The sequence below is a fragment of the Pyrus communis genome, chromosome 9 (assembly GCF_963583255.1).
Source record: "Pyrus communis chromosome 9, drPyrComm1.1, whole genome shotgun sequence".
Classification (NCBI taxonomy): Eukaryota; Viridiplantae; Streptophyta; class Magnoliopsida; order Rosales; family Rosaceae; genus Pyrus; species Pyrus communis.
Genome location: NC_084811.1, coordinates 18,773,180 through 18,798,718, shown reverse-complemented (window position 1 = coordinate 18,798,718; position 25,539 = coordinate 18,773,180). Strand labels below are relative to the sequence as shown.

The 25,539-nt window shown below is 36.0% G+C and overlaps 1 protein-coding gene across 1 annotated transcript; it reads right to left on the bottom strand.

Annotated features, from left to right (window-relative positions):
• Positions 1 to 18,974: 18,974 nt before the first annotated feature.
• Positions 18,975 to 24,640, bottom strand: LOC137745629 (mitochondrial fission 1 protein A). Its single transcript, XM_068485614.1, has 5 exons — positions 24,504 to 24,640; positions 24,189 to 24,327; positions 19,987 to 20,108; positions 19,388 to 19,451; positions 18,975 to 19,301 (listed from the first exon to the last, which is right to left on the bottom strand). Exons 1-5 carry the CDS (start codon positions 24,594 to 24,596, stop codon positions 19,219 to 19,221), a joined length of 501 nt encoding a protein of 166 aa, XP_068341715.1. The 5' UTR covers positions 24,597 to 24,640; the 3' UTR covers positions 18,975 to 19,218.
• Positions 24,641 to 25,539: the final 899 nt, after the last annotated feature.

The following is a 25,539-nucleotide window of genomic DNA, read 5'->3' as shown; positions in this document are numbered from 1 at the left end:
TTTGACCTGAATGATCTGTGTCAGGCTATACAATAATTCTAGTTTTTGCATGCATTATATATACGTATAATATGGCACAACAGTGCATCATTGAGCTCCAAGAAATAGAAGCTTGATGATGTAGAAGAGATGTTAATTTGTGAAAGGACAGTAGTACAGATGCATGACTTTATCTGCATGTGGAGGTTGGTATATGTGGATTTATGTAGTAGAAGCTGTTGTCTCTATCAAGGAAAAGTAAAGGTCATGCTATTGCCTGTAGCATACTTTATTAAAGGAAAAATGCTAAGAGTACATACATATTTTTAGATCATATTTTGTAAATCACATTATGTAATCAGGGATGAAGCCAAAGATTTGTATCAATGGAGGCATCCCCAAACAATACAGCTACAATTAAAAAGCTAAAAAAATTACTAAACAAACACTTATATATTAATCTATAAAGTTTTTCATACAAAACACTTAGAATCATTGTTGGTGAAGTCAGTCATACTGATACTAAGAGAAATGATAAGGAGACTCTCCGCCACCTCATATTTTTTGCACAATGTTTAATAATGTTGGTGTTAGAGATTTCAATAATAAATATATAAATTATTATTATTATTATTATTATTATTATTATTATTATTATTATATAGACTTGGTGCTGCATTGTGCAGCATATGTATTTATAATAGGGAAAGGCTGCAGCGGTGCGCAGCAAGCCTACGGGCGGCAAGGTTGGATTTGATTCAACCTTTGTATATTTTGTTGGATGGTTACAATTTTTGGTTAAAGGACATGATGTTTACTTAAATTGTATGAGTAAAATTAAAAGATGTAATAAGTCAAATTTATTTTCTGAAAATTCTAAATAGAAGACATGTCTTTTGGGTCCAAACTATAAAGAAGGGTTGTATATTTTCAACTAAAGTGAAAGGACTCGATGAACGGGTGCTTTAATGCCTATAAATACCTATTGTGGCATAATGTTTCATGTACAATTTCAAAAATTTATTTCTACATTCCTTGCTCTCTTCTCTCTCCATCACATTCATACAATTTCTTTCTAGTTATTTCTAAGGGAATATAATTCAGTTTTGCTAATCGAATATTCCATACTTTGTTGTATCCTGGAAGTCATTTGCCAAGAACCCTTTAGCAAACTCATTCGAGTGGGGGCAAATAAGACTTTAAGGAAACAATTCAAGTCGTACCTCAAAGTCATCATTCGGATTATCCTCTATATTTATACATTAACTTGAACAATCTTAAAGTGTTATTGTCGTCATGGAGAAAAAATCTGATAACATGGTTTTGAAGATTATCAATCAAGATGTCTACAAGCAAGACAAATTTGATGGATCAAACTTCGCCCGATAGAAGGACAAAATGCATTTCATGCTTACTGTTCTAAATGTCATATGTGTTGGACCCAAAATTGGAGCCTATTCATGAACCAAGTGACAAAGACTCGGACAAAATAGGTGCCGATCGAAAGAAGCTTGAAGAAGATGAATTGGTACGTCGAGGACACATCTTGGGCACATTATCTGAGCACTTATATGACTTGTACGCACACATTCAATGTCCAAAGGAAATTTGGGAAACACTTCAACACAAGTACACAACAGAGAAAAGAGGTACCAATAAATTTTTAATTTTCAAATATTATGAATTCACTATGTTTGATAACAAACTCATCCTAGACCAAGTTCATGAATTATTGGTCTTGGTCTCAAAGTTTCGTGAACTTAAAATAATTATTCCGGATCCTATGATAGTTGGGGTTAATATGGTAAAATTACCTCAAACATGGAATAACTGCAGAAAGAAACTTCTACACATGGTGGAAGATATTAGTTTGGAGGATTTGCAAAAGGGTATTCAAATTGAAGAGGAAACTTGAAATCGTGATAAGAATTTTGCAAATCAAGATTCCTTTAAAGTTCACATTGTCAAAGGAAACAAATATAAAAAGAACTTCAAAGTCAAAATTGGCAAGGGGAAGTTTAAGAAGACCAATTCCAACAACAATCAAAAGAATGCAAATGGTGTCTGCTACCATTGTGGAAAGAAAGGCCATTACATTCGTGATTGTAGACACAACAAAGCAAGTGAGGAATATGCCAATAAGACCAATAGTGAAAATATGGTGGAAAACTCTGGAATTGATAACATTGTTGCAATGGTATCAATGATGCATATTGACATGATTACGAACTGAATATGATAGCGGCAATAAAATCCTTCGATTGGTGGCTCGACTCAGGGGCTACTATACATGTGTGTAATGACAAGGCACAATTCAAGACATATGAAGCATCAACGGACAATCAAGAGGTTTTAATGGGGAATCATAATTCCGCCAAAGTTCTAGGAAAAGGAGCTGTTGAACTTCAGTTTACTTCTGCGAAGAAATTGACATTGCTTAAAATACTGCATGTTCCAGAAATTAGAAAGAATCTTGTGTCTGCAAATTTATTATGTAAGAACGGTATAAAGACTGTTCTAGAGTCCGGCAAGTTAATAATGTCGAAAAATGGGATGTTTGTTAGGAAGGGGTATCTTGTGATTGGATGTTCAAACTAAGTATTAATAATAAAGTGAATTCTTTTGCTTATATTGTTGAATCTTCCTCTCATTTATGGCATTTATGTTTAGCACATATAAATTTTAGATCTTTAAAATACATGCGCACACTTAGTTTAATTGCTTGCAATGATGATTATAATGATTGATGTGAAACATGTATTCAAGCGAAAATGACTAAGAAACCTTTTCCAAGTGCTGAAAGAAATACAAATTTATTAGACTTAATACATTCTGACATATGTGAATTTAATTGTATTTTAACAAGAGGAGGAAAAAGATATTTTATCACATTTATAGATGGTTGTTCTAAGTTCACTTATGTTTATTTATTTTCTAATAATGATGAAGCTTTTGATTGTTTTAAGCGCTATAAAGCTGAAGTTGAAGACCAAAAAGGAAGGAAAATTAAATGCCTTCGTAGTGATAGAGGTGGTGAATATTTTTCACATGAATTTGATATTTTTTGTGAAGAGCATGGTGTTATACATCAAAGAACTGCACCTTATACACCACAACAAAATGGTTTGGCAAAAAGAAAAAATAGGACACTCACTGAAATGATTAATTCTATGATGATTAATGCTAATACTCCAAAATATTTATGGGGTGAAGCATTGTTTACTGCATGCCATATACACAATAGAATTACATCTACAAAGATACATGTGTCACCATATGAAATTTGGAAAGGAAGAAAACCAAATTTGTCATATTTGAGAGTATGGGGTTGTGTAGCTTTTTATAAGGCACTCGATCTTAAGAGATCCAAGTTGGGTACAAGAGGAATTAAAAGCATATTTGTAGGATACGCAGAAAATTCAAAGGCATATAGGTTGCTTAATTTAGACTCAAATACAATTGTTCAGTCTAGAGATGTCAAATTTATAGAAAATAAATTTTATAACGACTACTCAACGTTTGGAAATGAGAATGATCAAACACCTTTCTCTAATCTGGCTACTAGTTGATAGGAGCATATTCATGCGACTTAAATGGCTTGTTCTCGTGCATTTACGTTATGTTTCTTTAGTTATTTTAGTTCTTTATGCTTCTTTTGTGTGTTTTCAGGTTCTAAGGGCAAAGTATGCAAAAGGATGCCTTTTGGAGCCTTTTGGAGCAAATTAGAGATTGGAATGGATTGCATATGCTTAAAGCCAAGTAGATGGACGAAATTGAAGACCAAAGGAGGCTAGGAATAAATAAAGGGATGAAGAAATGAAAATGAAGAACAAAGAGTTCACATTCATCACCAACACAACCATGCATCCACACATTCTTTCTCCATCATTGCCGTGCATAACCCACCTACATTCCACCTAATCCACATGCTTTCCCAACAATATAATTGAGCCAACACATGCACCCTTTATTCTTTCACCACATTCAGCCATTCCACACACCTTTCCAACCTAATCCACATGCATTCATCATCATAACCTAGCTGCCATTTCTCCCCCCTTTGCCGTGCATAACCATTGACATCTCCAACTTTCTTTCATTGCAGCCACATGCATTTCCAACCTAGCATTCCCATTCTTTAATCCAATTCAGCCACTTAATCATTCAACCACATTCACACATCACCCATTCACCCTTTGCCGTGCATCACTCCCACTCTTTAATTCATTGAAGCCACATGCACTCCCATCCATTTCATCATTGCAACCATTGCAGAAAATACCCATCATTGCCATGCATACACACTTCATTCCAGCCACATTCCACATGCATTCATAATCATTCACCCTAGCTTTAATTCACATGCTTTCACATGCATTTTCAGCACATTCCTTTGCACATTCCAACCATTGCCGTGCACATCAACACATTCCAGCATTTCCACATGCATTCCCTTTACAATTTCAGCCATCCCACTTCATCATTGCACCACATTCAGCCATTCACCCCTTTTCTCCAACCATGCCGTGCATTCCCTTTCATTTCTGTCAAAGCACATGCACTCCCACCCTTTAATCACATGCATAAATCAGCCACATGCATCTCCCATCACCATTCCAGATTTCCACCAAGTTCCTAGCTGTCATATTCCCTCTTTTTCACCTATAAATAAGCATCCATTGCAGCCACAATTCATTCATTCCCATTCACCACAAAACAATCACACAACACACCATCACAAAATCCCCCATTCTTTGCCGTGCATCCCCTTCCATTTTCTGCACCTTTTCTCCACCATCACTTCCATTTCCACCACTCCTCACTCCATTCCTCCATACAACTACCACCCCAAAACCTATCCATAGACCTTGTGCTACAACAAAGAGGAAGAGAAGCGGGCCTAAACGTTCATACAATTCAAGTTTGAGTTGTTGGAATGTTTAGGTGTTTCTTTTCCTTTGAATTCAATGTTTAATTTCAATTCTCTTTGTTTTGTACGTATGAGGAACTAAACCCCCCTTGGCTAGGGGGGGATTCGAAATATATGTTTATGCTTGTGATATGAATTGATTACCTTTGGTTGGAATTTCATAAGTTGTGGATTCAATTTGTTTAACCGTTTGATTGATAACTTATTTATGTATGTTTACTGAGAGTGCACGCTTAATTTTCATGCATGAATATAACGCTAGAATATAAGTGAGTTTCACCTAATAGTTATGAACTTATATTCACAAGTAGCGGAGGTTGCTTATAAACAATCGCGTTAAATGAATTCTTGGCATAAGTTTCATGCAATCATAGTAACGAATGCCTCGTCAACACTTATAGTTTTCATGATGCTTAATGATTCTTGCTTGTATCTCTATTATGCAATTCATGTAGGGAACTTGTGGGGAATGCTTTGGGTTGTCGCATGCAATCTTCCAATTCATTAACTTAAGGAAAACTTGACGGTTAATTTAAGCGGACCTAATTAACCCGGGGTGTTGAGGTTCATAACTCATCGAAAGACCAACCGAAAATCATCTTGTATGCAAGTGTAACATGTGTGGAGAAGAACCCCTTAGCTAGGTTCCCATCCATTAAATTCCATCACATTCATATTTACATTCTGCTTTAATTTACAATATGTGCATTTAATTTAATTTCGTCCAAAACTCAATCCCCCTTTACTTTATTGTTCAATTTAGTTAGAAATCAATTTAGTTTGTGTTTTTAAAGCATTTTGAATCTTTGGTTTGTCTTAGTGTTTTGAAGTTTAGTTTTGCATTCTTTGAGTCTAGTATAGTGTTTTATATTGTGTTTTTACGTTTTTGAGTCAAATCCAAGTGATTAACAATCCCTCCTAATCCCCGATCCAGAACGATCCCTACTTATACTTATACTACAATTCTCAAAAAGAGGGTTTAATTTGTGCGCGTATAATTCTCGCATCACTAGTAATTCTCAAGGTGAGAAAAGAAAACAGTATGAAACTATCAATGAACCAAGGAAAAGCCAAAGACTAAGAAAAGAAAAGACTCTAGGCCCTAATTTTATTTCATCTCAATCTATTGTATTTTTAGTCAAAGGAAATAGAACAAAGGTTCTGAAGAAAATAACCATATTGTTGAATGTTGAGGATGATCCTAAAAGTTTAAGCGAAGCATTCACTTCAAGAGATGCAACATTTTGGAAAGAGGTTATAGATGATGAATTTGAATCATTAATATCTAATCAGACATGGGTTTTAGTAGACTTGCCCCAAGGATCAAAAGCAATAGGTTGTAAGTGGGTATTTAGAAGAAAATACAATACAGAAGGGTCTATTCAGACATTTAAAGCCAGGTTGGTTACCAAAGGTTTTATATGGATTGAAGCAAGCACCAAAACAATGGCATTAAAAGTTTGATTTTGTCATTTTATCATATGGATTTAGACATAACAATGCTGATAAATGCATGTACTCTAAATTAACAAATGATTACAGTGTTGTTATATGTTTATATGTCGACGACTTGCTAATTTTTGGTACAAACATGAAAGGTGTATCTGAAACTAAAGAGTATCTAACTTCAAAATTTAAGATGAAGGACTTGAATGAAGTAGATACTATCTTGAGAATTAAAGTAAAGAAGCATAGTAGGGGTTACGCTTTGTGTCAGTCATATTATATAGAAAAATTGCTTCTTAAGTTTAAGCAACTACAAATAAAAGAAGAAAATACCCCTTATGACCCTAGTGAAACTTTGCTTAATAATTATGGTAGGTCCGTTGCACAGCTTGAGTATGCTAGTGTAATCAGAAGTTTAATGTATGCCATGCATTGTACTAGGCCAAATATCGCATTTGTAGTAAGCAAACTTTCTAGATACACTAGTCATCCATGTACTGCTCATTGGAAAGCAATAAATAGAATTTTTGGTTATCTTAAAAGAACTATTAACCTGAGTTTAACTTACTCTGAGTTTCCAGCAGTACTTGAAGGATATTCAGATGCAAGTTGGATAACAAGTGCTAATGATAATAAGTCTACATCAAGGTGGATTTTTACAATTGTCGGAGGAGCAATTTCTTGGGCTTTGAAGAAGCAAACATGTATAACACATTCAACTATGGAATCTGAAATTATAGCATTAGTGGCAGAAGGTATCGAAGCGGAATGGATTAGAAATTTGTGGCCAATGCCATCCATTTCTTTATATTGTGATAGTGAGGCTACTTTGTCTAGAGCATACAATAAGGTATACAATGGAAAGTCTAGACATATTAGCTTGAGACATGAATATGTCAAGCAATTAATAACTGATGAAGTTATTAATATTATTTATGTTAAATCAAGCAATTACTTGGTGGTTCCATTAATGAGAGCACTTTCAAGAGTTTTGGTAGTTAGTACATCTAGTGGAACGGGGCTAAAACCCTTTACTGAAAATTAGCCACCAATAAGGGTAACCCGACTTTGTCTAGAACATCACTAGTTTAAAATTTTAATGGGTAATAACAAGTTATTGATAAGTGGTTGTGAAAGCACTGAAAATTAATATATAGCTCATTCTAGGATGATTAGTACAAAACTGCTACGTTTAGGAGGATGAGTTTTATCTATTAATGAGGTTATTTGTAGTTGTGTCTATAGTAGTAAGGACAGGGGAAAGAACCTCACCTATATGAACATAAGAAGTGGTGCCGCTTGTGCCAAGAGTTAGGTTTTCTCTTGTAAATGTTCATGAAACCAGGATGAGGCACAAAGCCATAATAATGTTTAATTAGTTCAGAATTTTCTTTAAGGAAATAAGACATAATCATGTGTGTAGTGATTCCGGTTTTAACATAAGAATAGTTGGTTTAAATTTAGGTCACCATCACATTCGTTATAACTTCGAATAACTTACACTAATTAAAGGTTTAATTTGAAAGACACCTTTATTATATGCATGATTATATCGGTATGCTTGTGATTAATTATAAAGAGAGGATTGTTATTATATATCATATTATTGAAATTGGGAAGGATTGTTAGAGATTTCAATAATAAATATATAAATTATTATTATTATTATTATAATTATAATATATAGACTTGGTGTTGCATTGTGCAACATATGTATGTATAATAGGGAAAGGCTACTGCAATGCGCAGCAAGCCTACGGGCGGCAAGGTTGGATTTGATTCAACCTTTGTATATTTTGTTGGATGGTTACAACTTTTGGTTAAAAGGCATGATGCTTACTCAAATTGTATGAGTAAAATTAAAAGATGTAATAAGTCAAATTTATTTTCTGAAAATTCTAAATAGAAGACATGTCTTTTGGGTCAATACTATTAAGAAGGGTTGTATATCTTCAACTAAAATGAAAGGACTCGATGAACGGGTGCTTTAATGCCTATAAATACCTATTGTGGCATAATGTTTCACATACAATTTCAGAAATTTATTTCTACATTCCTTGCTCTCTTCTCTCGCCATCACATTCGTACAATTTCTTTCTAGTTATTTGTATGGGAATATAATTCAGTTTTGCTAATCGAATATTCCATACTTTGTTGTACCCTGGAAGTAATTTGCCAAGAACCCTTTAGCAAACTCATTCGAATGGGGGCAAATAACACTTTAAGGAAACAATTCAAGTCGTACCTCAATGTCATTATTCAGATTATTCTCTATATTTATACATTAACACGAACAGTTGGTACGGGGATTGTGCTAAAAACATGAGGTGACGGAAAGTCCATGGAGAGGTCCACTTTTGGAAGAGTCTCCTTAGCATCTCCCTTGATACCAATTAACATGTAAGGTTTAATTTTTATTTTAATTAGGGTTGGTCATTGAGATGCAAAATTGTACAATTTTTCTGCACCCAAAAAAAAAAAAAAAAAAAAAAATTTGAGTGGATCATCTACCCCCTTTAGGCCTATAGTGGCTCCATCCCTGTATGTAGCGGTTGATTGTTGGATTTTTTTTATTTAAATTATTTTAAAAAAATTCAACCATCAACCACCACATCATGTGGTGGACAAAATATAATTAAAGTAGATAGTCTTCCTAGCATTGATATCAAATTAGGTTGCTCATTGTGTGGTTTAGCCTAACTTCGCCTTTGCACCTCATCCCCCTTCGGTTTTCTTCAATCCGTTGTTCCCATTTTCTCTCAATTTCTTCCTCTAATACTTTGTCCATCTAAATCTCTATCTTCTCTAGGTTGATCGAGCTATTTCGGTGTGTTTGGTAAGCCTTTTCTTTTTCATTTAAAAGTATCAATGTCAATTCATACTAACGCCGTAAAATTCATTGTGTATAGGGATATTGTGTGTGACTAGTGCTTGGTGGATAATGATTTGGAAGGTATTTTCTTTGTTTTATTTTAAAAAATATATATAAATTATTTAAATTATATTGAAATTATGTTATTATGTTTATATTAAGTTGTTAAGTTATATTTATATTATGTTGTTAAATTTTTTATGTTTTAGTTATGTATAATGTTGAATTGTATGTGTACAAATTTGTATGTACAAATAAGGGTTGTGACGTACGGAGTTAATTGTAATTAACTTCGTACGTGTTTTTTTAGTAAAACTTAGTTTCCAGTTTGAGGATTAGTTAGATTTCACGCATGGATGCAAAAGCATGACTGCGGTTCAACTGATTCTTGAATTGTCCCATTATTTGGACAGTTTGGGAATGCAAAGTTATGGCGTGTAGTTTACGGTTAAAGGATTACACTTCGATCATGGGGATTTTGGTGTCATCTCTATACATTCTTCGGGTAGCACATAGGTGTTTCATATCTGTATAATGCACTTGAAGAACTATACAAAGATGCTGCCAAAATTTCTCCACGTCGAAATCTAATATGAAGTAGCTATAAATTACGTGACATAACTTTGCATTCCCGAATGGGATAGGGCCCTTACTAGAGGCATAAGGTGACAAGATCATCTTGAAGTTGTTGTGATTGTTGTATTGTTATTGTGGTTGTAGGAATTATGGACAAACCCGAAGATATGCGTTGACTAATACTTGGATGGAATCAATGATTTTATTGACTTTGCATGTACACACAACCGAACGCAACTAGAATCTGGTGTTCTTGTAGGAGGTGTAACAACACATTAAGGGACACTATTGAAAATGTTCAATTTCATTTAGTAAGGAATGGAATGGTACAGACCTATAATATTTGGAACCATAATGAGGAACAATTAGACAATGATTCGTCTTCAAACGTGACAAGAGTGGGCAATGTTGAACCTAATATAGATCCTAATGAACAAGTCATCGAAATCTTAAATTATGTTTTTCCATTTGCATCGACAAATACCAATCAGGAAGGGGAAGATGATGTGCCTACACCAATGGACAGTGCAGAATTCGAACAATATGAAAAACTATTAAAAAATGCCAACTAAGAGTTATACTCGGGGTACGAGGACTTTTCAATTCTCACAGCTATTGTGGAACTAATGCACGGAAAAAAAAATTATCATATGTCGAACCAATGTTTTGATTACTTTTTGGGGGTTTTCAAGAGAATGCTACCAGAGGACAATTGTTTGCCGAAAGACCATAGAAACGCCCAAAAGTTGTTGAATGGTCTTAGATTGGGTTATGAAAAAATTCACACTTGCATAAACAATTGTATATTGTTCTATAAGGAGAATAAAGTGTTGGATAAATGCCCTGTATGCAATGAGTCGAGATTCAAAATGACATCTCATAATAGATCGAAGAAGATCCCACAAAAAGTCAAGCGTTATTTACCTTTGATGCCTAGGCTGCAGCGGTTGTATATGTCAACGCATACTGTCACCGACATGAGATGGCTTAAGGAAAAATGGGTAGATGACGATGTGATGAGGCATCTTGTAGATGGGGAGGCATGGAAAAAGTTTGATCAAATGTTCCCTGATTTTGCTACTATTCCTCAGAATGTTAGATTGGGACTTGGCCAATTTTTGTATTTTTGTATAATTTGCCGCCATGGAAATGCATGAAAAAAGAATACATGATGATAACTCTATTGCTAACTGAGGATCTTGGAAAGTCAATCGATGTTTACTTAAGGCCATTGGTGGATGAGCTAAATGATTTATGGACACAAGGTGTGCACACATACGATAAGTGTACTAGCAAGATGTTCACTTTGCGAGCAGCAATGATGTGGACTATGAATGATTTCTCCGCATATGCAATGGTTTCCAGGTGGAGCATTAGGAGTTATATGGCATGCCCTGTATGCAAGGATGACGTAACATTTGGTTGGCACGCAAGAAAAGTTTGTTACCTTGGTCATCAGAGATGGTTGCCATGGGACCACGAGTGGCAAAAGAAGGATAAAGAGTTCGACGAGAAAATAGAACCTCACCTCAAAACTAGAGAATCATCTGGTGATCAGATTTTAGAATAGCTAATCGTTTGGATTTTGCTCTGTTCAAGAAAACTGTAAGTAGGACCAGACCTTCTACGCATATGAATTGGAAGCACAAGTCTATATTTTTTGAGCTCCCGTATTGGTTGAAACTAACATTGAGACACAACCTTGATGTTATGCATGTTGAGAAAAATGTATTTGACACATTGGTCAACACAATTCAAGATATCGAATGCAAGATAAAGGACACAACCAAAGCTCATCTTGATTTGGAACAAATGAGAATACGAAGCAGTTTATGGATGAATAGGGACAATGATAAAGCCAGAAGGGATCTTGCATTTTTTTTTTCCATGAAATCGAATGACAAAAAAGAGTTTTTAAAGTTTTTATCATTTGTAAAGTTTCCTAATGGGTATGCTTCTAATATCGCGAATCACGTGAACATTGACGGGGGTAAATTAGCTAGACTAAAGAGTCATGACTGCTACGTGATTATGCAACGCCTACTTCCTGTTGGTATTCGACATCTCTTGCCAAACGATGTAGTGAAACCAATCATGTTGTTGTCTAGATTTTTTTCGCAATTAAAGTCAAGATCGTTGCGAAAGAAGGATTTTAATCAGTTGCACCATGGCATTGTCTAAGTTCTATGCAAGTTTAAGATGATATTTCCTCCAGCTTTCTTCACAAGTATGATCCAAGTGATGGTTCACTTACCAGATAAGGCATTGCTTGTTGGACCAATCAACTTTCAATGGATGTATCCAATAGAAAGGTATATAATTATCATCATTTTTTATTAATCATTATCTGATGGTTAGTAGAATTTGTATCGTATCGTTTTATTTTGGCAATCTTCTCGGGGAGTTGAAGAAACGTGTACGAAACAAAGCGAAACCCGAATGATCAATTATACAAGCTTAGGTGGCATATGAAGCACTTACATTTTGTGGAATGTATTCAAAGGGTGTTGAGACAACTTTCAATCGTCATTCTCACAATAATGACAGGGTGTGAGAAAGGAGAAACTTTTAGTTTTTGCCCAAATAACTAGACCCTTCGGAGATCCGATATGAGGTGAGTCGTTTTCCAAAAAGGATATGGAGGTAGCACATTGGTTCATGCTCAACAATTGTGACGAGACAATGTCATACCTAGACGAGCATGAAGATATGATAAAGCGGGCACATCCTTCACATTTATATGCCAAGAAACACCATGAATTGTTTCCGCAGTGGTTTCTCGAATATGTAAGTCTGAAGTGTTTTGTATTGGACATATATTGTACCGATTAATTTGCTTGAACAAACAAATTGAAAGCATCGAATTCCCCAGCGCACAGTGAAGAGTTATATAACTTGGCATTCAGACCGATTCGTGCTAAATTATTCTCGAGTTGCCATGTTAACGGCGTCAAGTTCTTAGGGGCTGCATGGGATAACAAGTTGTGTATGCAAAACAGCAGTGTTCATCTCCTAAGTGGAGGCGAAAGAACAAACATTGAATTCTATGGTAAACTAACAAATGCCGTGCTATTGGTTTACAATACCGATGCCAAGTGATCCTATTTAAGTGTGGATGGTTTGATGCAAACCCAAATAGGCAAGGAAGTGTTAAAAGAGATCATGGATTATTATCAGTGAACACTACCAAAACTTGGTACTATGACGACCCTTACATCTTAGCAAACATGGCAAAACAAATTTTGTATCTAGATGACCCTAAAGCCGGGAGGGGTTGGAAAGTTGTTCAAAAGATAGATCATGGGAATGTGTATGGTATACTAGAACGAAGACATCGACAATATCGCTGACCAACATCTAGAATCTTTGATGGAAATTGGTGCGGAGACACTCCAAGATACTAATCTTATCCAAGAGCCATTTTAGATAGAATGAGTATCTTCAATCGAAATACCGATTCAATCGATCACAATTGACCTCGATCATCTTCCACGATACGATGGTCCAGTGTGCACAAACGACAATGGTGATGTACCTATCAATGACGATGAATGGGACACTGAAAATAATGATACCGACGAAAGTGAAAGTTATTATAGTTTAGATAAAGATTAATGCAACTTATTTGTAACTTTTTTTTGTAATATACATTAAATGGCTAATGCATTTTATAGGTGAATTACTTTGTAATAGGCCTGGGCACTATTCGGTATGGTTCGGTACAGAGGTGGTACCGAAACAGAACCCGTAGCAAAATTTTGGTACGGTTCGGTCCAAGTATAGGTTCAGTTCAGTTCTAGGCCTTTAAGGAACAAGGCCTGTTTTTTAGTTTTTGTAAAAAAAAGCCCAAATTAGTTTTTGGCCCAAAACTGATTTGGTACCGAACATAAAACCAAAACAGAACCAACTAATCACCAAACTGAATCAATTTTATACCGATACTGAATGAACTGAAAAAAGAAAAACCGAACCGATCAAGTTCGGTTCGGTTTTCGGTATTTTTTGCCCAAGCCTACTTTGTAAATAAATTTGTTTTATTAGTATTTTATAATAAATTTTAATAAAAAGTCTAAAAAAAAAACCATTTTAAACATAATTGTGAGACAAACAACCCTTTTTCATCGCGCAAGCGTTTTAATTTTACGCAGGTAATTTTAATTTTCAAACACTTGCGCGATGAATGCCTTGATTTCGTCGCATAAAGGAAATTTGTGCCACAAAATCACAGCATTCATCGTGCAAGTGTCTGAAATTTTTTAAACCTTACACGACAAAGCCTCCATCATGCAAGATTCTATTCATTTATTCCCATGTATCGTCTTCATCCCCTCACTTCTCTCTTCTTCCTTTTTTTTTCCGATACACAATTTCTCTCCTTTCTCTTTCTCTCTCGACACCATTGCAGCCCCTCTCTCACCCTTAGTTCTTCTTCCTTGACACCCCCTCACTACCTCTCTCCGTTGCTCGCCTTGTCTCTCCGCTCCTCTCTCTATCGCTCACCTTGTCTATCCGTCCCTCTCTCCGACATCGTATCTTCATCTCCAAGAGGTAATTTCCTCTTAATTTTTTTTTTCAATTTGCTTTATTTGCCATGTTAATTAGGATTTATAGATCAAGGTTTTTTTATATTTTAAATTGGGGGTTAGATTAGGCTTCTTAATTAGGGTTATTGTTTTTAAATTAGAGGTTAGAATCACTGTTCTAAAAATCCCTGCTTAGGCCCGCCTAGGCGTTAAGCGGCTGGCCACAGCCCCGGTTAATGCCTAGGCATTTCAAAATTAAGAAAGGGAGCCTAGACCTACTGGGGCGCCCACCCAGATTCGCCTAGGTTGCAACTCACTTAGATAAAAAATAGATAATTTTCATTTTACATTTTTTTTTTCAATAAATTGTAAGAGACTTGTTGAATACATAAATGAACACACACTATATGCTTGTTCCCCATGTTTTCATTTTGTTCCAATACTTCATAGTATATATGTTATTCTATTTTGTAGTTTATGATGAAATTATATATATTTTAAGTATAAACATATATTTATTTACACGAAATATAATGGATTTACTTAAATCCGTCTAAGCACCTGCCTAGACCCTGTTTAGCCGCCTAATGTCTTTAAGAACCTTGGTTAGAATTAGGGCAGTAGATTGCAGTTAAGGTCCTTAAATTAAGGGTTAGAATTAGGGTTCTTAAATTTGGGGGGGTGGGGGGGGGGGGGGGTGTTAATTTTAAGTTAAGGGTTAGAATTAGGGCAGTGGGGTTTGATTTAGGGTGCTTAATTTACGGGGTTAGATTTAGGCTTTTAAGTTAGGTGTTAGTTGATTTTAAATTAGGGGTTACAATTAGGGTTTTTTTAATTAGGGGATTTTTTAATTTTAAAAGTTAAGGGTTAGAATTAGGGCAATGGGGTTAGATTTAGGGTGCTTAATTTACGGGATTATATTTAGGGTTCTTATGTTAGGGGGTAGTTGATTTTAAATTAGGGGTTACAATTAGGGTTCTTAATTTTTGGGTTAGAATTAAGGCAATGAGTTAGATTTAGGGTTGTAATGGTTTGTTCGTTTTAAATTTAAGTAGAAATTATTTTGCATGTATACAATAATTTTTATTTTTGTAATCTAACAAATTTATTTCCAATTTTGTAGATGTCACAGCTCATTAGAAGTCAGAAGGCAATGATGACTACACCTTGTCCGATGACTACACCTCTTACTATTGCCGCCACTACTCCGGCAGAGATGGACCATAGCCCCATGAATACGGTTGACCCAGTTGGTCCTCGAGACCCACAGGTGTGACATCCCACATCGCCCAGGGGAGTGATCCTTAAATGTATATTCTCATCCCTACCTAGCACGAGGCCTTTTGGGAGCTCACTGGCTTCGGGTTCCGTAGGAACTCCGAAGTTAAGCGAGAAGGGGGCTAGAGCAATCCCATCATGGGTGACCCACTGGGAAGTTGCTCGTGAGTTCCCAAAAACAAAACCGTGAGGGAATGGTAAGCCCAAAGCGGACAATATCGTGCTACGGTGGTGGAACGGGCCCGGGAAGTGGTCCCCCCCCGGGCCGGGATGTGACAATTTGGTATCAGAGCCTAACCCTGGCCGCGTGTGTGCCGACGAGGACGTCGGGCCCCTAAGGGGGGTGGATTGTGACATCCCACATCGCCCAGGGGAGTGATCCTCAAATGTATATTCCCATCCCTACCTAGCACAAGGCCTTTTGGGAGCTCACTGGCTTCGGGTTCCGTAGGAACTCCGAAGTTAAGCGAGAAGGGAGCTAGAGCAATCCCATGATGGGTGACCCACTGGGAAGTTGCTCGTGAGTTCCCAAAAACAAAACCGTGAGGGAATGGTAAGCCCAAAGCGGACAATATCGTGCTACGGTGGTGGAACGGGCCCGGGAAGTGGTCCCCCCCGGGCCAGGATGTGACAACAGGTGCTAGCGTCTTTGACTTCTTTGGTGGCGCTACCTGTTAGCGCCCGATGTGCTCACCAGCACCCCCGCACTCTGAAGCAGATGTTGCCATCAGGATCCACAACCAATGCCTTGGGTTCACAACCATGTATATTATCCTAATTAACTCCCTCACTCCCATGTTAAATTAGTTTTGTTATTTTAGGTTAATTGTGTTAAGCTATGTCATTTAAGGATTAAAAAGTTATTATATATAATATTGTTTATTTTTGTCATTGTTCCCAACCCATTATTATACTGTTGTGATCATTGTGTTGGAATACATATATTGTTTATGTTACTTTAATGGTTTGGGAAATGTTTTAATTATAGGGAGGTTCTACCAAAATTTTAGTAGCATTTGTTATTAGTTTTAGTTTTAATGTTAATTTTTAATTGGTTTACAATCAAGAAAAACACTTGGGCACCTTGTCAGCAATTGAAGACAGCGAAGGTCACCTGGGTGACCCAATGATTGTATCACAATCGGATACAATGAGCGACATTAGGCTGCACCAACGATGAAGCAGCATAGCGCATTGGCCCACGACATTGGGCAATGGGCATGTTGTTCAGACCTTTTGCCCTATGCGATGGAAGTCTTGGAAGGCAATGCCGGACGAGGTGAAAAACACGGTGCGCAATCATTTGTCAGTAAGTATCCTCGCCTTTTTAATGCTTTTCATATAAAATAAATATATTTATATTGATTAATGTATTTAATTACTAATACTTTTGTAATATTTGTTACATTGCAGATAAACTACAATTTTGATAACATGAATGAGCACATGTTGGCGTACCTCAATCGGCTCTTCTCCGAACGGTACAAGTAGTGGAAAAGCGACCTGGTCCAATATTTAGAGATGTTTGATGATTCACAGGTTGCTCTCGAGGAGGGTTGCCTGAAGGAGTTCGAGGACCGAGAAGATAGTTGGGTTTGGCTCTACGGTCATTTTCAGGAGTCGGGCTATGTGGTGCGTTTTTAAATAGGACTTATTTCATTTTACTTTTTGAAAATTTTACTAATGTTCATTACTTTATATATATATATATATATATATATATATTTTTTTTTTTTTTCTTTAAACATTACAACTAATATGTTTATTTTGTGTATAACAGAAGAAGACGAAGGCAAACAAGATCATTAAAGCTATATATGTTTATTTTGTGTACAACTATTCAAGACCCTTCTCATATAGGATGGAGGCGCAGTGGAAGCTATATATTAAAGCTTTTGCTTCCAATTTTAAAATGTCGCTAATAATTTTTATTTATTTTTTGTTTCCATACTAACATTTCCTTATCTTTTTCTACTCCAGGGGGGTTTAAAATTCCCGAAAATCGACATCTTTGCTGATGTTTATGTTCGGCACGGGGATCAGTTGGTTGAGTCCCTTCATGTAAGTATTATTCAATTTTAATTAATGTCTTATGCATCCAAGTAATCTAAGGCGATGACGATATATGGAGGACAAGGCCAATAAGGGATAAAAAGTATATTTGTGAATTGCCCTTACCCTTGCCCATGCCCAAAGAGTTGCATAAAGGCAATTACTGTTCAAAGTGAATAGTAAGGGCAATTCAATTGTATTGCGCTTACTCTTGCCTTTATCCTTCCACTTGCTCGAAGGGGAAGTGATTACTACATACCTTTTTTTTTTTTCCTTTGTGCATTTCTCTTAATTCGAGCCTTTATTTATTTGTTCAATCTAATAGTAGATAAAAAAAAAAAAATAAAGAATGAAGAGACTAAAGTTTTCGTAAGTAATAAAGAATAAAAAAGCAATTATCAATTGTAAAACTTGCAATATATTCAAGTTTGAACATTGCAATGCATGTTTTGGTTAAAGAACCGTTGTGACTAGCCTCCGAATACAGGCTACAGGTGGTGAGCATTATCAGCGATTACTGCACATATTTTTTCCTATCAGAGTTATTAAAATGATAGTAAAATTGGGCCCTACACTTGTCACGTTGATAGTTAACAAATGACTTGAAACTTAAAACACAAAAATAACTTAAATTGTTCACGTTTAAATCTTTTGATTTTTTTTTTCCCTGAAAAGTTGTGTCTCATTTCAAAAGCAAAGTGTAACTTTTTCTTCAAATGATATTTGCTTAACACGAAATGCCACAATGCCTGATTATCTTGTTGTAGAAGTTACTCTCCTTCAGTCTTAGACTTCCCCATTCTTTATTCACACTTGAAAAGTAAAATTTGAGCCAATTACAAATGACATCCATATAATTTGGTGTTACTTTTGAAATGAGACGCAACCTTTCAAAAAAAAAAAAATCAAATCAAATCAAATCAAATTATTATAGTATTAAAACGTGAACAATTTAAGTTACTTGTGTGTTTAACTCGAACCAACTAATCATTAGTTAACGTAGTAAAATTTTCCAACCTAATTTAGCATAAGAAGAATGGTTAAGCCAGTCCCGTCATGGCACATAAACAGGTTTTACCAAGCTTCTCACAAACGTACGAGATAACTTATCAACCTCCATGGTGACTGGAGGTCGATAAGTGAACTAGTTAAGTGTACTTTGTTTGCAGTTAATCCATCGTTCTCCACCGAGTTTGAGCATTAACAGTATTGAACTAGATTGATAAGGGTAACCAGAGTCGCGCCAACATACATAAAACAAACATTAATCGGACATCTTCCATAGCGACCAGGCAAAAGATCCAAAATAACAAAAGACAGAACAACTTTCCATATATATATTTGCAGTATTGAAGTGGCAAAACACAGTAAGCATTATCAAATGGTTAACAGCGTAACTGGAAGGAAAAAACCTATTAATTCCCGCACAAAATATATTCGATTTGAAGCTTCTTTTTTTCAGAAAATAAAAGGTGTGGAGCTGGAGACTTTGTTTACCCTATTCTCGGTCTGATTAGGGTAATCGATAGCAAGTTATTATGAACATTGTTGGCTTATGCCTATCACCTGCGAACCAACGCTGCAACAATCCCACCTGCTATAAGCCCAACAGCACTAGCAGTAATGCCTATTCCCACAAAGCCATCTGCATTCGAAACAAAGTGTTTACGATCCATCTGAATTGTTGCTACAATGCAGCCACAAGAAAACGACTAGAATTCTACTCAAAACCTTTGGCTATTTTATCCTCAACGGTCTTCTTAAGGGTCAGAGCCTGTCTCCAATCAGGGGCAATCTGCAAAGTAAATAAAACAAAAGGTTAAAAAGACAATTTTAAAACGAAATGAGCATGAATATTGTACAAACATTAGAAATCAAAATAGCAGCAAAATGCAGGTAATTACGATAAATAGTCAAAAATAAAAGACATGTAAAAGGTCAAACTCACAAAACAGCAACAAAATGAGCATGAGTCAGTAAAAGGTCAAACTCACAAAGTTTCTATCTTCAATAAATAGTCAAAATAAAAGACAAGTCAATTTCACCATGCTGATAATCAGGTAATTACGATAGATGCTCAAACACAGCACACTCAAGACTACAGAAAAGGACCACAAAGGATACCTTCGATAAGTCAACCTTTTTTAACGTATTAAAAACAGATCCTACGTACAAATAGCAATGTTCTGGGTAGACCTTCACTGAATGATAATCACCCAATCATATGATAAATGCAAGACACATGAACATGTCGCAGAAAATAGAGGTGAATATGTCCCTAAAAGTTCCTAGTAAAATATGGTGCAATCTAAAGAAAATTAAGAACAAACCTCTAAGCATTGGTTCACTAGATGCCGGCAATTTGAATATTCCCCGGTTCTGAAGTATCCAACAGCCAGAAGGTAAAGCTTCTCCCTTTGATGCAAAGGGGAGCTACCGTTGGCCAATGAAGCTGTACTAACAGAGAAATTACCACATTACAGGAGAAGCTATATGTAATAATTTAAGTCTTGTTTTAAAATGAAAAGGCGAATGAATGAAATAAAAATTGGTAGAATTTTGGTAAGCAAAAGTTATCAATTACAAGAAACTGAGAAACGCTCGGCTTGTTGTACTTTGTAAAATATGTTGTTCCATGGATGGGTTAGGTCCCAATTTTTTATGGCAGAATGAAAAAAACAACCATCCTATGGTTAATTTCTTGGGAGAGAACCTTTTTTATTGACAAGAATCAAGAAAGAAGATAAACTTGCATTACAAACTATGCTAACACTATCTGTTGACTCTAAAAACTACCAAGCCTACGTGGCGCGCATGCCGAGTAATTAATAAGCTAACTACGTCCTTCGGTTATGTGCGAGGCGTGCCAACTCATTGGCTGAGTTCGGCTGGGGAGTAAAATATGTTGACGTTGCGTTGATCACGCTGCTGACTTCTTGATCTTACGACTGCGGCAGAGAAAGAAACACGTCTCAGCCATAAGGTTCTAAAGCCTGAAGACAAGGCTGCTAGTCTTGCGAAGTTCAAGGATCGTCGGCGTTGGGTTCGATCACGGTGATTAAATTCGTAAGAGTATAAACACGCCGAACTGGCACCAAACTATATGAACACACAAGTACTCATGTATGTCTTGATGGTAAATGTGGTTCGGCCGTCAAAATGCCGAACTCTAAAACTTACTTGTCAATATCCAATCATCAACAACTCAGCGTTCAATGTGCCGAGCCCAATAACTTGTAACACCTCACTTCGCCGAGAAGGCTAATGAGATGACTTCTACCAACAAAGACTCGAAAATCCTTGTCAGCCGAGACTTGGATAAGTAATCAGTCGGCCTCGACGCAGTGCTATTCATCCAAACTAAAGGTGCTTCGCGGTTGGCTAATTCTACGGCAACAGTGCTGTATATCCAAACTGAAGATGTTCCCTGGTTACCTTCACAGTGTTGTTTATCCAAACTGAAGATGTGTTAGCGGAAAAAGAAAATAAAAATCTCAAGGTTGTTGAGAGGTTTCGCATGGAGCAAGAGTTTGCGCATGGCAGTTTGTGTGTTGAATTGGAGAGGGGGCTTTCTGTTTTCTACGCATCTCGTATTTATAGGATATCACCCTGATGGCTAGTGTTGTAAAGCTGCCGTCAATATCAAAGCTTCCTCCTTCATAACAATCTCAGACGAAACAAAAGATTGTTATGCCTTATCACTTACCAGCACGACACCACCTCGTGCTAATTAATAGCATATACCAATTATTAGCATATATCCTTGTGCTGATAAGCATCCTGATTTGAAATATGCCAATGATATGCACACATGGCTAACCAACTCCAAGCACACGTGGAGGACATTCTTGATTCACACGTGGCTGACCAACTCCAATTTGGCATCCTTATCTTTATGCATGCATTAACCTCTCTGCCAATCAATATCCACTTGCCAACCAATGCCACAATGTATTAGGACTCTTGATAGAATGCTCCAATGCTCTAATCCACCACACGTCTAAATTCCAAGGACCCTAAATCAAATTAAACTGCATTGCTTGCTTTCAAGTTGGAGATATAATTTGCATCTCATCTATCTTGTACAAGAAAATATCAAGATAATCCACCATTAAAAGATAACATCATGATTAAAAGCACAATATATCCTACAATAATAATTATCTTAACAATTCTTTCAATCCAACGGCTCAAAATTTTACTCATTCTACGGTCTCGATTGCTTGGGCCGATAATGTAAAATCGGTCCAAACACTATCAATCCTTGTTCAACAGAAACAGAATTGGGTGAAAAGAGAGGGAAAATGGGCACTACCCATTTCCGCACTGTAATATACAGTCTATAAAAAGGAGCAACATAAATGCTTGTTCTTGTAATGCAGAATAGGTTGAATGCCTTTCAGCGTACAATCAAGAATCAGTACAGACCCTAAAGTTTTTATTTATTGTTTTTTGTCTGTATTGAATTAAAAGATGCCAAGATGGACATAAAAACAGATATGGAAGAACAATGAGGGATGTGAGAATAAATAACTGATCAACCATTCAAACATGTTTTTAGGTTTTATATTTTAAGAAACATGTCTATGCCTTCTCTCTACTTTCCCCTTCATACCTCTCTACTCCTTTTTATCCCCATCTCCCCTCTCCCTCTTCAATAATTATCAAACAAAAAACGAAGGGTCCGTTTGATGAACGTTTTTTGTTTATTTTGTGTTTGAGACAGAGAGGAAATACATGGTACAAATGAGGGATATAAAAGAATGGAGGAAGGACAGTAGGAGGGACGCACAAGAAACACATAAGCAAAGGCTTAATCTAAGTTATTTTCACTTTTCAAGATTTAGTTTTTATTCGTTGTTCTCTATTTCTTCCCTGCTCTCCCACCACCCTTCTCCATCCCTTTTGTCCTGGTATACTTTCCTCATATCTCAAACACAAGAAGTAAAATGTAAAAACGAGATGATTAATAGATAGACCCAAAAATGTTACCAAATTGGCGAACACTAGAGTTACACAACACTATGTCATATAACTTTGGCAACACTTTTAAACAGGAGGTATTTGTCGGTTTGCCCCCTCAACTTGTATAGAGGTGCCAATTTCCCACCTGAACTCTAACTTTGGCCGATTAACCCCTTAAAATTTTATAAATAGACAATTCCCCCCTAGTGTTGGATTTTAAAATTTTCATCAAATTTTCATCCATCCAATTTTTCATTCTCTTTGCCCCCATACAGTTGTCATGGGTTGTCCGCGTGATCAAAGTGGATAAAAATGAAACTTTTTAAAATCTAGTGTCAAGGGAGAAATTGACTATTTATAAAGTTCAGGGGGTAATCGGCTAAAATTAAAGTTCAGTGAATAATTGGCTAAAATTAAAGTTGAAGGGGAAATTAACATCTCTATACAAGTTGAGAAATTTTGAAAAATAGCCAATTTTAGATGCATGAATTGAATTTTAACCACACTTACTAACTTCTTATAATTTTAACCAAAAACTCAAGTAAAAGGTCTTAATTATCCGTAATAATAGAAATTCCCCAAATTTAGAGAAAATCCTGTTCTATCACTTCACATTACAGAACACAACACAAAACCCATAAAAGGAAACCTTGTATCCAAACAACAAGTCACCCAACACAAAACCCAGAAAAGGAAAACCTTGTATCCAAACAAGAAGTCAAAGAAACACACACAAAGTCCAATTTTAAACGAAGCACTCTTCCCTGTCATTTCACAATGCAGAACCCATCACAAAACCCAAGAAAAGAAAACCCTGAATCCAAACTGCAAGTAACATACTCACACATGTACAGACATGATCATATAGAATTCCAAATAAAGGAGGCTTATGAAATCTCCTTCAAAATTTCTTAATTTTATTGCAAACCAAACACGAAAGGTAGTGTTGGGTACCATTCATTCATGTTCTTTCTATTCAATGGCATACATGTGCCTGCTTAGTTAAGTAGTCTCCAATTATCAACTTAGAAGATGATAAAGTCCTAAGAGGCCAAAGTCGGAGCCAAGACTGTTTTCCGGGTGGCCTACACAGAAATCAGGCTAAGTAATACTGTTGCCTACACCTCCGAACGGAAAGGATATGGATTGCTAAGGGTAATTAAGAATTTTTATCTGGGTTTTTGGTTAGAATCATAAGAAGTTAGAAACTTTGGCTAAAATTCAATTCGTGCCTCTAAAATTGACTATTTTTCAAAATTTTCCATACAAGTTTAGAAGCCAAATCGACACATATGCCTTTAAACGACTAGAGAAAATCAACAATGAATAATCGTGAAAGTAATCACAAATTCAATGGTCAAAGAAATCGAAAACACCAGCTCAAAAGCACAAAACCAAATAAAAAAATAGAGATAAAAGGGAATTTACTAAGAACATGTATCCAATTAACAAAAGCAATAAGCTTAGCCAACCTAAAAGGTAAAAACTTTCAGAATTAAATTAAAAATTAGATGAAATGCAGATTATAGGTATAGCCATTAAAAATAATCATTAAGAAAAATGTTACCTTCAAGCATTGCAATTCCACGCTGCACATCTTCAGGTTGCCTTGAGTGAACAAGCGCCCATGACAACCTCATTATGCTTTCGCTCTTGTGTTCATCTGAGTCACCCTTGTTGGCTTCTGCTACTTCTTTCTCGCACCCCTAATAATTTTAATTAAATCATAAAAAATAAAAAAAATGAAGAATTTGGATGAACAAGGAGGTACTCAATAGATTAAAAGCAAATGAAAGAGGAACCCAGATCTTTGTTTGAATTTCCTTTGGGAATTTTCTGGGGAAACAAACTGGAAATGAGCAGTGTATTGTATGGAACTTACGTGGATGACGTCGCGATCGCACCAGGGGATCTCATCGCTGCCGCTGAAAAGGTTAGAGACGGAATCGAAGAACTTGTTGAATAACTGTTCCATTTTTGTGAGATTTCTCAAATAATGAAATATGATCGACTCTCAATTCGCAGGTAGGGCCTTCCCCTTGGGATTGGATTGGATTGCTATTTATAGGTTTGCCAATGGATATCGTCATTTTTTTTTTTTTTTAACAAACGGGATTATCTAAAAGAAAAAAAAAAAAAAAGTATGGAAGTAAGCTAAACCTTATAATGAGTTTATCATAATAATGTGGAAGATCCACGTTGACACAATGAAGAAATAGGAAGTACCAGTATTTTGACTTTAAATTCCCACAAAAATAATTGGAGAGTGAGCTAAATCTTACAATTGATTTGTCATAATAACGTGGAAGATCCATGTTGACACAATGAAGAAATAGGACGCACCAATAGTTTGACTTTAAATTCCTATATTGAGTGGCATGGATATAAGAGCCATAAGAGAATCCTCGCTCGAAATTTTTTGGATAAATTACTCAAAATTACCTTAATTATGAATCGCATAACAGTCTCATATCTGACATTTTAAATATTACAATGTCATACCTCATCATATAAATTTATTGTAATGTCATTCCTCCATTAGTTTTTCTGTTAAATGTTGACGTGACATGAGCAGAGCCCACTTATTTGCTAATTGAAATAAAAAATTAATTAATTAAGAAATTATTTGTTATTTTTTTAACAATTAATATTAATTAAAAACAAATAATCTTGCGAGCTCCTGATCCCAAACTCTTCCTTCTCTCCCCAACGGTCACATCTCTTTCTTCTGTGTTCATGGAGAAGCCAAGCTCAAAAAACGGCCATACACTAGCCGGCGATTTCTGCAACGACTGGTCGTCCGTTCGTTGTTCTATTGCCTCGCCATTCGTGTGATTGGGTCGACTTGGTCTGGGTTGCAGGTTGCACTGCTGCAACAGCTGAATTCTGCAAGTAAGAAGACCGAAAAATTTATGCTC

Coding starts and splice junctions, on each gene's coding strand:
- LOC137745629 (XM_068485614.1), bottom strand. CDS start 24,596: ATGGAACAGTTATTCAACAAGTTCTTCGATTCCGTCTCTAACCTTTTC. Junction 24,328..24,503: donor GCGATCGCGACGTCATCCAC/GTAAGTTCCATA, acceptor TAAAATTATTAG/GGGTGCGAGAAAGAAGTAGC. Junction 19,302..19,387: donor TGAGGATAAAATAGCCAAAG/GTTTTGAGTAGA, acceptor TTTCGAATGCAG/ATGGCTTTGTGGGAATAGGC.